This window comes from Sceloporus undulatus, chromosome 4 (genome assembly GCF_019175285.1).
Source record: "Sceloporus undulatus isolate JIND9_A2432 ecotype Alabama chromosome 4, SceUnd_v1.1, whole genome shotgun sequence".
Lineage (NCBI taxonomy): Eukaryota > Metazoa > Chordata > Lepidosauria > Squamata > Phrynosomatidae > Sceloporus > Sceloporus undulatus.
The window spans coordinates 125,300,332-125,318,850 of NC_056525.1; the positions used below are offsets into that span (position 1 = coordinate 125,300,332).

General features: G+C 41.1%; 1 protein-coding gene across 2 annotated transcripts in view; it reads left to right on the top strand.

Moving 5' to 3' along the window:
• The window catches only part of ASTN1 (astrotactin 1), a 260,478-nt gene that overhangs the window by 116,260 nt on the left and 125,699 nt on the right, over positions 1–18,519 (top strand). For both annotated transcript variants that reach the window (XM_042464121.1, XM_042464122.1), the window contains exons 6-8: positions 369–518; positions 3,897–4,064; positions 8,288–8,372. In XM_042464121.1, the coding sequence (XP_042320055.1) occupies positions 369–518; positions 3,897–4,064; positions 8,288–8,372 (403 nt within the window). The remainder of the gene's footprint in view (positions 1–368; positions 519–3,896; positions 4,065–8,287; positions 8,373–18,519) is intronic.

An 18,519-nucleotide genomic window follows, 5' to 3' on the forward strand; every position in this document is an offset into this window, starting at 1 on the left:
GAGTGTCTTGGGCTTCCATTTTAGATAAAACTTGCCCAGATTAGGGACAGTACAGCCTCCTCTATACTCCAATCATGTGTGTGTTTGTTTGTTTTTTAAATATCCAGTACAATCAAAATATAACAAGAGGTCCATCCATTCAAATTTCATAGCTGTTAACAACTTGACTACATATTAAAGCACTTAACCAGAATCTTGGTTGAGATGTTGGAAATTTTTATGATATTGCAATGCATTGTTCATGTAATTAATACCCTCCAATCTTGTTGTTTTCTGTGTTTCACCAATTTCAGTCTCTTCAGTCAAGTGGCTATTGAGCCATCTTGTCATGACTTTCACTTCCACTCTCCTTTGCTTTGCCATTTCAGTGGGTTCACCAAGAAGCCCTGTTAGCAAGACTACCCTGACTCTGATCAGTATCACCAGCTGTGTCCTTGGCCTGGTCTGTGCCTCCCATGTGAATTGCCCACTTGTAGTCAAGATAACATTGCATGTTCCGGAGCACCTTATTGCTGACGGTAAGTTAACACTGTTCTGCTTGCCGTCTTGGTTGACCAAGGCAGAGAGGCAGCAAACAAGTTTAACTGAGGCCCTGCATGGACCTTTTGAGAAACCTTCTGCCGCAAATATGTTGGATAATCATCTTCTCCCATCAAGGCTTCATTTGCCATCCAGTCTATAGCCACCCAAGCCTGGTACACTCCAGTTATGCCATTATTTTATGGCATGGCCCACAAGTTTGATTTGAATTTTTGGAACAAGAATTTCAGAAAAAATAATTCAGCCATTCTAGATTATCTTTGGAGTGTAATGGACCCACCCATCTTTAAATTCAAATATGCCATAACTCACCCTTACCACAAACAGTTCTTGTTTCTGGGAAAATTAGAAATTAACAGTCACAGTCAGGAGCATAACTAATCCTATAGATGTGAAGAACAAGACAGAGATTTTACTTGGTGTCTGCTAAATTTGATGAGAGGGCCAGCACACATCCAGTTTAAGCCAAAGTATGAGCTAGTGAGACATAGCAAAGTAATGGAACTGGGAGCCATTTAACAAGTTATTTACTGTAACAGTGAAGCTTGGTAGCTTAGATACTGAGCTGTGAACCAGGATCTCATTATATGACAAACTCTTTGTCATAAGATTGTAATCATACTGACATAACTTAAAGAGATGCAAGGGTTGCGAAGATATTGTATATGATGTGCTCTGAATATGCTAAAGCAGAGGATGGGAAATCTCTGTTCCCAAACCTAACTGATCTCACACAGAATCCTGGTCCAATTTTTATAGACATTCTGAACTGCTATATTTAAAAGTTGGCTGTTATTTTGTGTCCTATGCACATTTTAGTTCTGCTTCTCTCCTTGTGTGGGACTCCTGTGTGGGGTTCCCCTCTGTAGCCCTTCTTGGGGTACAATTTAAAATACAAATTGCTTTTCAGAGCATGGAAGTAATGAAGTACAAATAATGTAGCTGCCTGTAACGTAGGGTGGGTAACAGTGAAAAGGATTGAAGGGAATTTTTGCCTCACCCTGTGGTGCAGTATACCAGCATGTCTAACAAAACTGGAAGTGATACATTGCCACTTCCAGTTTTGATTATAGCTGAATTTAGCTATTTTTCAGGCTTGTTTTCCTGTTGAGGCTATATGGGGGATGAGGAGCAAATCCCAGTGTGTTTTGCAGAGCATGGGGCAATAATATCTGAAAACTTTTAAAATGTTATTGTGGGTTTGGGGGGCTTGAGGAAGCTTCAGAGGATTACAAGAACCACACCTTGCCCCCCTCCCCATATGCAGACAGCAGGCCAAACATTGGCTACTCCTGCTGTAATTAGTTGGAGTGTTGGCAACAAGGATGAACTAAAGATACATCTCAAAACTGAGTTAATTTCAAGTTGTTTTCAAGTAACACTTTTAAAGGCCATTTTAATAAGATTTTTCAAGTTTTATGCCATGGTATTATTATTAACCTTTATTTATGAAGCGCTGTAAATGTACACAGTGCTGTACATACAATCTTTTTAATTAGACGGTTCCCTGCCCTTGGGCTTACAATCTAAAAAGACATGACACAAAAGGAGAAGGGAGTGGTGGAGGGAAAGGGTAAGAGGTCCAGCAGTTCCTCTCTACCTCCGAGGCCTGGACCAAGGCAGATGGGCTAGAGGGAGGGCTTGGCTTCATAATGGATGGTTAATCCGTTAGTATTTTCTCTCTCAAAAGTGATGGAAAGAAGTAGAAAAGTAAGAAGCTGTGCGACGAGCAATACAACAAGATATTTTCCCTCAAAGAGTCATTTATTTCCAAACACTATATCAAGTAATGGGGTGGGGTGAGGTGGGGGGATTTCCTGATTCTGAAGTTCCTTCAGTAATAATTGGGAGAATGAGAACTGCAGCGTTTAAAGCTCAGCCTGTCTTTATGCTAAAAAGCTTGCAGAAGGGACAGCATGGCTTATGGGTCATAGACCTGCATATTCCTTTCTGAGATCTGGTTCTAACTTCCCAGAGGGTAGAAACAAATGATCTCCTGTGAAAATGCTGAGTGAGTGCTCATGACTTTGCCAAGCATAGGCCTCCTCACCTTCTGTTTGTAGAGGGAGGGAGTGGGAGAGAAAGCATAGTAAGATAACGGTGACGGTGCACCAATATTCCCTTGTAAATGATCAGTCAATATGAGTTTTAGTTTAAGAACCCAGCACTAAATGCAAGTATGACCTCATGGAGGTGGTAAATCTGCCCCTGGGCCATAGCATATGTGTTGCATGACTGAGCGTCTTCCTGTAACTAATAATAATAGAACCTTCCCATTGAAAAGCAGATGTCAGATGGAAGTAAAGATTGAACTCCTGTTGTACTGATTTTCATTTGCCTGAAATTATTTTGTATGGAAATATATTCAGTCATGTGATCACCTACCTGTAGTCTGAAGTGGAACATAGACATAGGTTTACTGCTTCAATGAGAAAGAAGCAGGTTTTAGATCTGGTTAGTTGAAAGCAGAGTAGTACCACAGGCAGTTGGGATTTGGTAAGGAGATCTGATTTTTACAGTAACCTGACACTCATTTGAGAGAGGAAATTGGTTTTCTTAGTGGAAGATTTAGGACTTGAACAAATTATGAGGATCTCGGTCCAGACATGTAATGTTGTCCATAATAAAACGCTTTCATTTTCTTGAAATTGTGAGTCCAGATTTACTTTGCTTTAAACAAGGTCATTGTACAGGACACTTCTTAAGCACTCAGCTGTACCTGTATGGTACAAGGGAAGGGCACTTTGTGGCTCTTTAGAATGCAGCTCTCATCAGTGTTAGCTAGCGTAGTCACTAGTGAGGGATAATGGGAATTATCATCCAACTGCTTCAGTATAGTGGGATGAAATTATTTATGTCAGATCCCAAAACAACCATGTTGCTTTTCTCATTCCCCTCAAATACTCAGGGAGTGGTTCTTCCACACATGATCATTGGGAATGTGTGAACCAACCCTGGAAGAGATGCTTATAGGAGTATTTCCAGAAGAAAACATATGCTGAAACCATGAAATGCACTCTGCCTTCTGATCAGACAGTGGAATCCATTTGTCATTTGAGGAGACAGTTGGGGTTCGGAAGTGGTTTGAGAGAAACAACTCTTGGATATTTTGACATATGACATTTAAAATGGTTTTTAAACCTACTTTGGCACAAATGCTTGTTCACATCTAAAGTTTGTTTTTATTTGTCTAACTTTAACAGTGAAGAGAGATTTATAGGAAAGGGCAAGGGGAATGCAGGTGTGGTGGGGTCAGATCAGAGGAAATTTAGACTCCACACATGAAAATATCCTGCATGAAAGTTTTTTTGAATGCTACATTCCCACCCACCCCCAATTTTTGTGTTCTTTTTTAGGGAGCCGGTTTATCTTACTAGAGGGCAGCCAGTTGGATGCCAGTGACTGGTTAAATCCTGCCCAGGTGGTTCTGTTTTCCCAGCAAAATTCCAGCGGGCCCTGGGCCTTGGACTTGTGCGCCCGACGTCTTCTTGATCCGTGTGAACATGAGTGTGACCCTGATACTGGTAAGTGGGGGAAATGTGAAAATTGAGGTAGAATGTGGAAATTGGGTAGACTGAGGGGGATTGTCTCTGAATGTGTGACTTACAGAATCCAGAAAACTTACATGCAAAAATTATATGATTGTACAGAGCTGTCTTATATTACTTTGTTTGGCACTGAGCCCTATTCTTTGGTCTTCTGGGAAAGGTCTTTCCTGCTACCAGATATATTTTAACTGGAAATGCTTGAAGTAGAGCCTTAAATCTTATATACTCAGTTAGGAGGAGATTCTTGTGATCTAGCTTTTTTGGTTAAAAAAAATAAAAATTAGAGTGCTGCCAGAATCCACCTCCTATTTTGACAGGCACCACCCATATGGTGCTTGGCTCCACCCTTTCAGTTTAAAGACTAGCATCTCAGAGGACTAGTGAGCCCTACTATCCTCTGCATGTGCTCCCAAGTGACACCACTTCTACCCTTTGGAAGCGTAAGTGATTCACTTGCCTGTATCTGCATTCTGCTACAGAGCTAGCTGGCATCCCATTTATTCACAGCCATCTGCTGTGGCAGCTGCCAACCCCAGCAGGGCTCTCAAAGGGAGGGCGTCAAGCACCCTCATTGGGGGGGGGGTATTTCTAAATTCACAGGTTTTTCTCAGTGTTCTGGAGAAAAAAATGTGTCAGTTCTTTTTTAAAAAATGAAAAAAGAGCGCTTCTGTCAAGCCTTTTGTTCTTTTGCTGTATCCTGACCTGATTGCTTTGTAGACTGATTGTTTTCAGAAAAGTTAGCACTGCAGATTCAAGTCAGACCCCAAGCCAGATCTTTCACAGTCAAAGGCAATGCCTGGTTATTTGTTCTGTTTTGTGTGGAAGAACTTAAACTACAAACCAGACACCATTCCCCCTCATTCATTGTATCACCAAGATTGCTGGTTTGAAGGTAGGAAAGATGTTACTACAGGACCTTCAAGAGAACAGGGGGACATATCTAGGCCAATGTTGTTGTTTTTTCCAGCTTGGCTCCACTTCTGTTCTACCTCTATGTATCATTCTTGCACATACCCAAATGGTTGCTACCTGCTGCTGTGTGCAGAAACCTGCAGACTGGGCATTAAACCAACATTGCCATTCAAAAAGAGGATAGAGCAAGATGCCTCTGATGTAGTGGGAGAAAGCTCATTAAAATAAACCAAGAGCTCTTTCAAAATTAGATTGTGGTGATGAAACAGGGATGAGGCTCTTCCAAAACTTTGTTGAGAACAAACTAAGGATGTTTATTGGAGGGCACTGACCTCCCCAGAGTCTTGGAGAGAACATCACTTCCCTTCCTGGAATTTTGCATCCCAACTATCACCTGAACAGTTTAATCCTCTACCATTTAAGAATCATAGTTCTACTGAAAACCCTTCTATCCAGAGAGCAGGAGATTTGGAAGAACTGCTGTAGTTCCCTACTGATTCCTCCTGTATGGATTCATACAGCCTGCTAATCCTCTCCTGCCTTTGTGATTAAATGTGTACACTATTCTGCTTTCCTGGATTCTGCAAGATGATATTACTTAGCCCCGTTCAGTGATCCTTGCTTGTAGGATTGCCAACTTCTAGTTGGTTAGTTTCCCTCATGTCCTGTTAACAGCAGCCAAGAAATGAAGCAGGTGAAACTTTTACCTTAAGTCCTGAGACATGTCATATCATAAAAGCTGTCTCATACTGGTTAATAATATCTCTTTTCCACTGAAAACATTAAATTTGTTTTAATATGAAGGCTTCTAATAGTGTATCTTATTAATATCACTGGGAGTGTTCATGGCCTGTTATATAGAAAATGTCCTCTATATTTATGCCAACTGAAGTTTAAAAACACAACAAAGAACCTTGCTGGATTGGACCAAGATTTATGTCCTCCATCATCCTGTTTTTATCAGTAGTCAGCCAAAGATACACTCTACCCTCCCCATAAAAGCTTCATCACTATCATTTAACTGTTATGGCCAATGCCTATTAATAACCTTAGCTAATTTTAAAGCCATTTCTGTTAGCAGTTACCAGCATACTTTTGTCATAGTGAAAATATAGACATTGCTGTGTGTAGAGGTGTGGAACTAGGGATGCGATCTAGCAAACTGATCAGGTGGGCACTGTGGAGCCCTATCCACGGTCATCCATACCACAGTCAGAAAACAAGAACTGGATGTACATACAAGATGGTTCCAAGGGAGAACAGCAGTAAATGTCAAATGCATACATCTTGAACTTACTACTATTCTTTGCAGTCTGTCATAAAAACTTTAATTCGGGGGAGGTGCCCCCTAGATGTTGCTGAACTGCAGCTCCCATCATCCTTCACTATTGATGTGCTGTCTGGGGCCTCATGGGAGTTAAAAAATCAATAACATTTGGAAGGATGCATGTTTCCAACCTTTGCTTTTAGCTTGATCCAGTGGCAATGTCACCACTTAAATGAAGACAAGTTAACTCCTCTTTGCTCCAGGTTCATTGGAACAAAGGAAAAATGATTGGATTCTTCTAAGGTGTGTTTACTTTCAGAATTTTCAAGAGCTGTTGTCTGGATCCAGCCTTTCCAAGTTCCCTTTCCAGTCTCCATCTCAATAAATTTATTCCTTCGAAAAGTCACCAGTGCCTATCAGTGGGGGGGACACATTAGTTTTGCTTAAAAGATGCACACATTTTTGGGGCTATCTTTCCATAATAAGCATTATTTTATAGTTCTGACTGTGTTATGCATCTGTTTCATCCTTGCAGAAGCAATGGTTGACATTGGATGCAGTCTCCGGGCACTGTCATTCCTCCATTCTACCCTATGGTATAACCTACGTTGCAGGAGAGAATTGTTGTGACCTTGGGTATAGCTTGCCTCACACTGAATAAATCTTTGGGCAGTGGTTTCAGTATCCAATCTCAGTTCTTACCTTAATAAAAACGCCACTCCATGTTCATCCCTTCTCTTTTTTTCTTGTTTTAGCAACCCGAGTCTTTTTCTCCCCTTTGTCTGAAGAACATACCAGAAACTTGCTCTTTTTTAATGCAATTTATCAGTAATTTAGAGGAGGTGGCAGAGAACAGAACCAACCATTTTCTTGCTCCATAGCTTCCTACTCTCTGTCTCCCTCTGCTATAAACCTCTCTTGGAGCCCCATCTGTTTTTCCTCCGCTGAGTTACCTGGCTGAAGCAAAGACCACTGAAGGGGTAAAGAGTGAATCCTGTAACGTATGGTGACCTTTAAAGGCCTCAGACACAAAAATACAAGATCTGGGTTTTTTTTTTTTGGTTTTTTTCAACTGATTTTTTTAAATTGCTTGTCCAATCTGTCCCATTTCACATTAGTAATTTTCTCTAATATGTGCATTTAGGAGTACTATTTCCCCTAAAGTATGCATTTTACAGGCAATTTCCCATAATGAGTACACTTCTGAATGCATTTTTAAAACTGAGAACTGCAGCACAAAATTCTTAGAAGTGGGAAAACCGAAGGGCAACTGAATTCTGGTTTCTCTAGTGGCTTGGGAAGTGTAAACAGAATGAAAATCTCCCACATCCCTGCTCATGTAATGCTAATTTATTTACAGAATAGTTAATTTATTTACAGAAGCAATTGAGAAAATGGTTTACCCAAATCTCAAGCATCAAGAAGTGACAGACTTCAGACGAAGAATTATGATATACTCAGTATACATTAGACAAGAAACACAATTTCTTTAGCACTATTTGACATTCTCATTGAGAAGCAGAAAGCATTTAATGCCAGTGCTTTTGGAAGGGACTTTTGAGGGGAATGGGGATTTTGGCAGAATTCCTTTAAAAATAATAAATTTTAACATTTTTCTTTGATTGCTTCAAATAATGTAATTTATAGTTATGTGGTCAACAATTACAAGGTTCTTGACATTCTAATAATCACTAATCAATATATGTGCATGCAGATATATCCTGTTGGTGTTCCTCCACCTTTTAGATAATTTTGCTTACCGTTTTTAATACCTGTCAGTAAACAAATTTTTGCAACGAAGTGACCAGAATTGTACAGTGTTCCAAACGTGACCTCACTGCAGACATATAACAGGCCATGTATTGTTTCTAATTCTTCTCCCATCAATTCTTAGCACAGCATTAGTCTAGTTACGGTGCTGCCACAGGAACTGATAGCCACAAACCCAGTGTCTCTTTCCTGGGGAGCCCACAACCTATTTTATTTATTTTCCTATTTTTGTTTGTTCTTCCATTTCTAGGTGACTGCTTTTGCTATGAAGGTTACATGAAGGATCCAGTGCACAAACACCTTTGCATTAGGAATGAATGGGGCACAAACCAAGGGTAAGTGATTTTTACTGGTCTTTGGTATAATTTCTTGGCCTGAGCAAAAAGGAAAGGGGTATTTGGTTTGTTTGTTTTTGTCAAGATCCAGGCTCCCAGGGTGGAAGGTACATATTGTGCCCTTAAGGATGAATTCTGGGAGATTTATTCACTTATTGAAACTAATGTGGTCAGAAAGCCTATAAAAGATCATTAACCCAGGAGGCAATCCATAGTTGGAGAAAGAGCCCAGAGAGGTTGGTGGGAAGTGCCCCACATTGGCTTGGACTAAAGATTGACCTGAGCCAGCAGATTTTTAGCATGGCAGGAGGAAAGCTTGGTGTTGAGGACTTACAATAGTCGTTCTCAGCCTTTGATCCTCCTGATGTTTCAACTGTCAGAATCCCTGACCATTGGTAAAGCTGAGTGTGCCTTCTGACAGTCCAGAAAATCTGGGAGAGCAAAGGTTTAGGTCCCCTGATTTACACAGTTCCAAGTCTGTAAAAGCGTTCCTTGTTTGGTCTCTACAAGGGGAGGGTGCAGGCTCAAGCCATGCCTCCTCTGTATGTGTCCCTGAAAGTCCTCCTCATTAGTCTTAGGATACAGGGGAATATTTGGCTGCTATTGCTTAATGGTTAGTAGGGACCACAAAACTGTTTTTTAAGGAGGGCTCGGGCTCAGTACTAATAGTCAGGTTGCTATTACTTTTGCCTACTTAAAGTACTTGTGAAGGTAAGGCAAATTACTTTTCTAAACCATTATCCTTCAAACATCCGTAAATTTGAAGACTCTTAGAATCACATTGAGTACTTAGAAGTGTCACCCATGTATGTCCTGCAGCTTACTCCCACATAAGTGTGCATAGGATAGATTGAAGACAGCTTTTATTTTTCCTGGGAAGAAGCTATAATTACAATAGTTATATTAATATTCCTTAATGTTTGATCATTTAGTACTTTTGATTGACACTGCTTGAGAAGGCTCAGGTACATAGGAGTTGTGGTGATCCAGTGTTACCAATTGTTTGGGTTGGGGGGAGTATTCAGCTACCCGGCTTGTTCTTGGGGGCTTGACCCTCCCTGCCACCACCACCCCCCTTTCCAGGCTCCACCGTGGCAAGAATTAGGGAGATTCAACATGCTCGGAGTTCACAAATTGTAATCATTGTCTTTACATGTGCCATAACTCAGACTTAGCATTAACATGATTCCAGGGCTTGGCTCCAGTGAGTTCCAACACAAAAATTAAGAATTGGAGTTTCTTTGGGTGAAATGCCCTGAGGATAGTGCATTTTTATTTATGGGGCTGCTGCTTTTAAGAATTAGTTTGTGTAGACTCTCTTTTGTAACCTCATCCTGTTTATGGACTCACAGTGAAGTTGAAATCAGATGAGCAATGAAATAGTGTTTCTGGGTCACCATACTGAATCTGTAAAGTTCATATTTCTACTGAACAGAGATCCAAATAGCTAAGTGTCCATTGATTGTAGACCATAGCTTGTAGGTCTTGAGTAGAGAATAGAGGGAAATGTGAGATCACTGCTTTTACTAATTTAGTTTTTAATGTTGATCGTCTCTCTCTCTCTCTCTCTCTGTCTCTCTCTCTCTCTGTGTGTGTGTGTGTGTGATTGAGAGAGAGAGAGAGAGACCACACTGCCCTCTCGTGTCCAGTAGAAGCTTACACCGAGTATAGATAAATTTGCAGACACTTCACTAAACTTCTCCACCTCATAGGAGAGCCAAGCTGTTATTCAGAGAGTTCACTCAGAGAACAAAGGTGTGTGTACAAACATAAAAATAACTATTAAAAGTATTCTTTAAAAATAATAGTGAACAGTATTAAAGAATAAACATATTTCAGTTTTTAAAAGAGCATAAAGCTGCACCAAATAAAAGAAGCACAAAAAAAGTGAGGCGTTCCTATTTCCTATACTCCTTCTGTGTTTACTGTGGCCAAAAATGAGCCCTGTTGACTTTGGCAGGAGGGAACGTGGCAGAACCATTGAAGGAACAGGGATGAGTTGGGCTGTTGATTGTCTATTCATCTTGCATGGCAGGGGATTGGACTGGATGGCCCTTCTGGTGTCTTCCAACTCTATTATTCTATGATTCTATGAAGCCATTCTCAGAGAAAATAGGATTTTGTCTTGGAAGTTCCTTACTACAATTAGAGCCAGCATCAGTTCCTTGACTGAAATGGATCTGCCTATTTTTCTCCCCAACAAATGGCTATGTGTCCATCAATTAATTAAATTGGCTCCATGTGGATCCATACTGGAAAAAAAATATGGTGGCCCCTGGGCTAGCAGACTATAGAGAGCCCCTGGTCTCTAAGCTTTGAATTCAAATAATAATAGTAAAACATGAGAATATTTGTTTTTAATGGAAGCAAAAGACTTGTACAGTCATCTTCACCTAATAATTTTATGAGGAGATCTCCCTCAACACCGTAGATTGTAGGACTGCACTGTGCCATGGGCCTTCCTTTCTTTCAGCTTCTGACATTCACAGAAATGTGGACCTTGGCATATAGTAGGGTCAGAAAAACATAACCCTCCAAATGTTTTGAACTTCCTTTCCCTGAAGAAGAGAGCCAAAAGTTTTTCATACCACGTATGGAAAAATCATGCACACTGTACAAATGCCAGAAACAAAGTACTTTGAAACAATTCATTTGTGGCATTTCAAGGGTGGACCTAGAAAACTGAGATGATGGGCCCTGGGTTGCAACCCATTTAGTCAATACATTACCTGCCACTGGCAAGAGGCATCTGGCATTGGTTGGATTCCCATTTTAAGACATTTCCGTACATGACGCCTAGTAAATGTTTTGCCTAAACCTGTTAGCTTTGGTTTGTTCTTGGATGGGTGACTGCCAATGAATATCAGGTGCTGTGGGCTATATTTCAGAGGAAGGAATTGGCAAAAATCTGAGGTTTCTTTGCTTTAGAAAACCCTATGAGAATACATGGGGTCACCATAAGCCAACAGGCAACTTGAAGGCATGTTTACATGCACGCTCAAAGCCTACATGGGCTAAAAGGTAAATTACAAAAGCCCTCTTTTTCACGTTCAGTTTCAAGTTAACCATCACACATTTCTGGTCACAGCAGAATCTAAATCTCCCATGCACCTGAAAAATGCCCTTAAATTAAGGAGCAGTCTATATGTTACAAGAGAAATGCATTAAAGCGTATCTTGACACCATTGCTCTGTAGTAAGGCATCCTCAGGAGGGAGTGCTTTACTGTGGATTAGCAATGGAGTTGGAAGTTCTCCTAAACCTTCCCTGCCTGACACTCCCGCTTAAAGTTGACTGCCTCCAGTGGCTTTTACCCCAACCAAGGTTCTAGCTTCTTTTAAATTCACAATTACCGATTGGAATTTGCAGTGAGACTGGAGGGGAAGGGAGCAAAGAACAAAGAGAAATGTGAAGAAAAAGTTACGTTTTCATTGCCAGTTTGCTTTTCTCAAAGATGCTTTGCAGTGGAGAAGTATCCATCAGGCTAACATTACTTGGCTAAATTCTCCATAAAATGTTTTGCCTTCATTTTGGAAAGAGATGAGGATAAATCCTAGTAAATGGGGGGAATCTGGAGGGGGACACTGAATTTGAAGATACTTGTTTTCAATGTAAAACCATTCTTTTAACATCAAGCTATTTCTCCTAATGTTCAATGGCAATCTGTGCTCATTAGAAGTCTCTCTCTCTCTCTCTCTCTCTCTCTTACACACACACACAATGGCAGTAGAGAAAAGAGGTTGGAAATAACATGGTTAAAGTTACACAATATGTTTGCTAATCTTTATTTTGATTAATATGAGGTGACATAGTTACTTATAATATTTTTTTTCTGAAAGTGATATTAATTCTATCTTTTTTTAGTAACAAATAATATTTGTCCATTATTTCAAAACACTTGGAAGAGGTTCATTTTAGATTGTTCATCATTTTTGGATTTTGTACTGATTTATTTTTAAAATACAGAAATAAGACATTAGTAACATGTACTAATAGTAATATAATGTTGCTTTATTTTAGCCAAAAAATAATTCTATTTTCAAAAATAGGACTTTCTAAAATTCACTTTCTGATTTTTCCTTATCTGTTTCATTTGGAGCAGTTTGATGTGGTTTTGGGAGGGTTCTGGAAGTAGAAAAAATAGCTACTGATTAATGGTGTTTGCCCACCCTGGTATACAATGACCCTGCACAATGGAAACAGTAAGTACAATAACAATGCTGGAAATTCAGGTCTTGCATGTTGACATTTTTATAAAGTGTGAATGAAGAAATAACAGGAGGAAAGAGGAAAGACTCTTCTGACAAAATTGTGGTCCTGTCTAGCATTCTCACCTCTCTAAATGGAGGAGGCAAGGTTGTATCGGGATGTAAGAGAAAGAAGATATGACCAGGAAGGACTTGGAAGGGAAGGATAAGCTTGTACTGGATCAAGAATCAATCAGGAAGCCATTTAGAGAGGTGAGAATGCTAGACAGGACCACAATTTTGTCAGAAGAGTCCTTGATAGAAGTCAAGGGACCAAGGATAACAGAGGAAGTACACCCCAGCTGCACATTCCACATCAAGAGAACACCAGAGCACAGTACAATTGTGTAGGTAAGAGATAAACAGAGGGCAGAGTCTTCACCAAGGGGACACTAAACAAGGAGTTTAGCAAGAGCCAGTCTGATTCAAGGAGGGCTTTTTATTATTGTTGTTACAGGTTGAGTCTTGTTTATCCAGAATGCTTGGGATCAGAAGGGTTTTGAAATTAGGAATTTGTCAGATTTTGGAATATAAGTATTGCTGTATTTAGAATACAGCAGCTTTGGGGAGCACCCTGCAGCTGTTTTCCCCACCAAGACATCACTATTGCCTTGGGCTCCCTGAGTTGAATGTCTGGAGGAGGTAAACCTCTCCTGCAGGCAGTGGCTCATGGCTGCCATCACTATGGAGGGGCAGTTTACTAGCAAGTCCCTGGCCACAGCAGTCACTGCCTCCTCCTGTTCCTCTTCTGCCAACATGGCACTTTGCTCCTTCATCTGCGTCAGCAGGATCAGACGGGGTAAAGACCCGAAGCTGCAAGTCAAGTTCTCCTGTGACAGCAAGCAGCTCTTCTTCCTTGATATTCACCTCCCACACCCCAAGCACTGGCTCCTGTTATTGCAGGAACAGGAAGAAACACCACTTGCCATCACAAGGGAATTTGACTTACAGATTGAGTTGTTGGCTCTGGCTGATCCTGCTACCACATATGAAGCAGCAAAGCACTACACTAGTGGTTGAGGAAGAGGAGGAAGCAGTTGCAGCCAGGACTCAGTAGTATAATCACTACCACTGTCACCTCTCCTCTGGGGCACTGCAGCTAATTCTGTGCACTTACCCACCCAAGACGCCATGGTAGCCATGAGCTGCTGCTTGTGGGAGATGGGTATCTCCTTCTTTGGACACTTGCTCATTTTGCTATCAGGGAGCTGGAGGTGTCATCATTGTTATTGCTGCCTGTGTGAGAGGAGTAATATCTGTGAGTCACTTTCCAGAGTTGTTCACTCATCCTGCAAACACGGGTGGTTGGATGCATTTGGACTGAGGGAGAGCAGAAGAGCCCTGGTGGTGCCAAAGTTGACAGTGATTACTGGCTTCCCATCCACAGAATACTTAGGTAGGAAAGGCACTGATTGGGCACTCATTGGCATCTGGGATCTGGAGGTGGAAGAGGAGAGAGGAAAGGGGAACTGTTGGTGTGGGTGTGTGGGTGTGTCTCCTCACAAAGCTTGGAGGAGTAGCACTAGCAGTCACCACAGCTGCCACTTGTGCAGAGTAGCCTGCAAACTCAGCCATGTTATCTCCCACCCTTTTGTCTGAAGGATGCATGGCTGTGGCTTGCTGCCACTTCTGCTGCTACCCTGTCATGTTGATGCTCAAAACTTTGTGGATTTTGGTAGATTTCAGATTTCAGAACGTCGAATAAGGGAGAATGTATTATTATTTAATTCTCTATATTGAAACACATTTTAAAAACAGTGCCATATTGTTGAGTACAATGTCTCAGTATTTGAAAAACACATCCTGTTTTCATGTCACAACATGGTTTCCATGATGCAAATTAAGCATAGGGAGAAACACCCTCTGACCTATTTCTAACCTTAGTTGATTCAGTTTTTGGGTTTTAGCTTCATTTGTTGTATTAATAAGAACTGAGAGCTTATGGTGACAACTGCACACACACAGACGTTATGTCAGTCCTCCTTCCAGGAATGTTTGTCTTACAGCTTGTTTCAAAGCTTGTGGATTAATTAAAACAAAATAAATAACTAAACACTTTCTTTTGCTTTAAACATCAAATGATTACTTGTACTGAGTCTTCTAGCTAAACCCAGGCACAGTTTAAGGATACATACAGAAAATTAGAAGCCTTCATCTGATGAATGGACTGGATTTGCTTTAGTTCATAAGGACACCCCCAGTAGATTCATATATGTTTTCTGGCCATCAAGAATCAGGGCTTGTTACCCCAGAGAAAGGACAAAATGGCTTCTTATTCATAGTATTTGTGACTCATATAAAGTGGGATTTCTGCACCTACACAATGCAATTTTCGACATTTCTAAAGCTGTAGAGCTAGTGTTTGGGTGGTAGCCCCTTCACCTTAGGTATACAGGTTGCCTTGCTTTTCATGCCTCAGTTCTTTTTTGTCCACCACAACAGTAGCATCGATTACAGCTTCTCTTTAGCATCTTCTTTCACTTTTCACTTGGATAATTTCCTGACTATTCTGTTTTAACTTCACTGTTTTTGACCTGGAATTCTCATTCATGGCCTTCAAACCCTTGGCTTCCTTTAAACCCTGCTCTACTTGTCAAGGGGAAATCCCAGAGAAGGGTGGACACTTTATGTGCCTCCTCTGGGAGCAAGACTAACCTTGGGAATCTCCCTGTAGAACCCACAAGTGCCATCCGGACTGATCTTAATCCTGTACAGTCTCCCTGGGCACGAGGTTCCCTGCTCCTCAATACCATAGGCAACACAGCCTTTGATCCCATACTCTCTGAGTAGTGATCATTACAGACACTTCTATTCTCCACATTACAATATTGAAGATATGCACCACTACCATTGGGACCACTGCTATGACGGGGAGTAATCCTAGACCATCTTTCAGATGAGGACTGAATGGTGACCATGGCCATTCATGCTGAAGCCCGTACACTAGTCTTGCAACAAATGACCACTGCCTGGCAGCTAGCTGATTGCAGGGTGAAAGCCATTATAGGGGTGGTAGCCCTTTATCACCATGTTTGGCTTTGCTTCTTGGGCCTGTTGCCACAGACTTGAAATACTGTTAAAGAATTATGATTCAATGAGTTGGGCCTCTTCCATGCCACCACAGACCAGTGCCTGAAATATAAGATGAAGTTCAGGGCTTGCAAATTTGGTCTCAGAAAACTAGGCTACCAGTTCAAACTGAAGTACCAGCATTTTCTTTTGGATACCAACAGCCTCCTAGCCCAACCATCCCTCAACAACAGAAACAATCCACTTTCCAACCAAATCAATCCCGTAAGTCTCTTCATCAGGGTAAATTCAAATCATTTCAGTTCAAAAAGAAGGGCCAAGACATCTATAAGCGCCATCTTTCATGACTTCTAGGATGACCTCCTTGTGTCAATACCGTGACCATAACTGACACCGTACTGTTTACTGACAGACTTCGCAGTTTCTGGCTCATCATCATATCATGCTCATAGGTGCTCAGGATCATCAGAAACAGCTATGCTATGAAATTTCAAAAACTCCCCCCTATGGGCATCATCCATGTGTCAGTATCGTCACCCGAATGTTCTATTCATTAAAGTTATCATAAACCCTGTGCCTCACTCCCTTCTCCATCAAGTCTTCTATTCCCATTACTTCCTCATAGTGAAGAAAGACATAATTTTTCACCCCATCCTCCTAGACCTCAGGGACATGAACCACTATATGTGTCTAAAGCTCTTAAGGATGGTTATCCTACACTCAAGTCCTTCCCCTATGGCAAAAGGGTGACTGATTCACCACTGGACTTTAGGGACGTGTACTTCCACATCTCAACCCACCCAGCTCATTGGAAGTACTTGTGCTTTGTACTGGATGGAAGACCTTACTGTTTCTATACTTTGTCTTTTGGCCAGTAAACTGCACCACACATTTTTACAAAGTATATGGCGGTGGTGGCCACATATCTTTGACAACAGGGTGTCATCCTGTTCCCATATATCAGCTACTGGCTATTAGTAGTAAATTCATGCATGGAAATGCTCCCCAGCATCCAAATCACACTTGACCTCCTAAATGCCCTTAGTCTGGGGGTAAATCATGACAAATCCTGCCTGACACTGATGTAATGAATCAGGTTCATTGGGCCCTTTCCTAACAGGCAGCATTCTTAGGAGATGACAAAGCCTCAGCTCTTCATCAAGCAACTCTCAAATGCCGTCATTGGTGGAGGGCCAGTGTAAGAGACATTCATGTCCTACTATGCTACATGGCCTTGATGACGGTGGTGATGCTTATGGGTATATGCATATTGTGTTGACAGCATGCAAGACGCAGCACCTGTTTGTCTGTTAATCACTTTATAAGCAGAGACTGATAGTGTCAACTCAATGTTTCTCCAAATGAGTACCAGTGACTATCCATCTGATATATGAGATGGCAGGCAAGTTGTCTCTGCTTCATATTAGGAGTCACCCCACTATCCAATGTTGACATCAACTGCCTTTCTGAGTGGAGTCCCTCTAGAGGACGTCTGTCGAGCTGCCACATGGTCACAACCATTACAGGATGGATGATGGTTCTCAGTGGAAAGTGTCCTTTGGCAGACCAGTACTCTTCTCATCTGTGACATGACTCTCCCACCTCTGGGAGGTGAGTAGTCAGTCTCCCATTTTGTATGAGTTACAGAAACCACAAAGAAGAAAAACAAGTTGCTTACCTATAACTGTTTTTGTTCAAGTGGTTATCTGTGACCTCACACAATCCCACCCTTCCTCCCCTTGTAGTGTCCCATTGACCACTTTTCTTGAATTCTGCTGCTTTTGGACATGGAACTGAGGCACGAGGGGCAAGGTGAACTATATACAGAAGGGGAAAGGGAAGGGAAACAGGTTACTGCCAAAACATTAGCTATACAGCTTGGCTTCCAAAACTGCACTATGCAGGTGCAGAAATTCCATTTTGTGTGAAGTCACCTGTAGCTGGCTATTAGTAGTAAATTCATGCATGGAACTGCACCCCAGCATCCCAATCACAGCTACAGGTAAGTAATGTATGTGTTTTTTTCTTCCCATTCCCTGTACAGTAGTTTGGCAGATGAAACATTCCTCAACACTGACTGTGTCCACCACTGCATCTGAAGGCAACGGGTTGCCTTAGAGTGTACAAAGCAGGCAGCAAGGCACATAGCTCTCTTTTCTAACTAATGTGGTCACTTGAGATGTTATCTTATGGAAGAGCCACTCTTGTCAGCAAGCCAGCAACCTCCATATATTAATTTTAGAAACTATTATCATTTGAGGTAGAATTCAAAGATATAGCCATTTTAGTCTGTAGAATCAGTATGTAGAGAGATCTTGTCATACATTTGAGACTAAATGAAAGAAGTTGGCAGCATGAACTTTTCTAGTCTAACATCTACCTCCTCAGCACCGTTGAGATTAACCGAAAGAAAGAAGTTGGCAGCATCTGAGGAAGTAGACTTTAGTCTATGAAAGCTCATGCTGCCAACTTCTTTCAGTTAGTCTCAAAGGTGCTACAAGATCTCTACATATTATCATTTGAGTTATGATTTGCTAGCTGCTGAATATAATCTAGCATACAATGTGGCTCAGGTGACTTTCATCCTATTTTGTTCTTAGTGGTTCAGCATTTTGATAATATGTAAGATGTACTGCATCCAATAAAGGGAGAGGCGGGATACAAATAATAATATAGGTTTAGTTCTATACATACATAATTGTTCAGAAATATGCAGACATACATTTCTGTAGGTACAATTAAACATATTGAAGTCTCAGTGGGTTGAGTAGGAGAATAAAACACATACTTAACTGCTTTCCAGTTAAATTAATAAAACCTACCAGTGCTTAACTTGGGATGCATCAGAACATTTTTGTACTTTGAAATTAT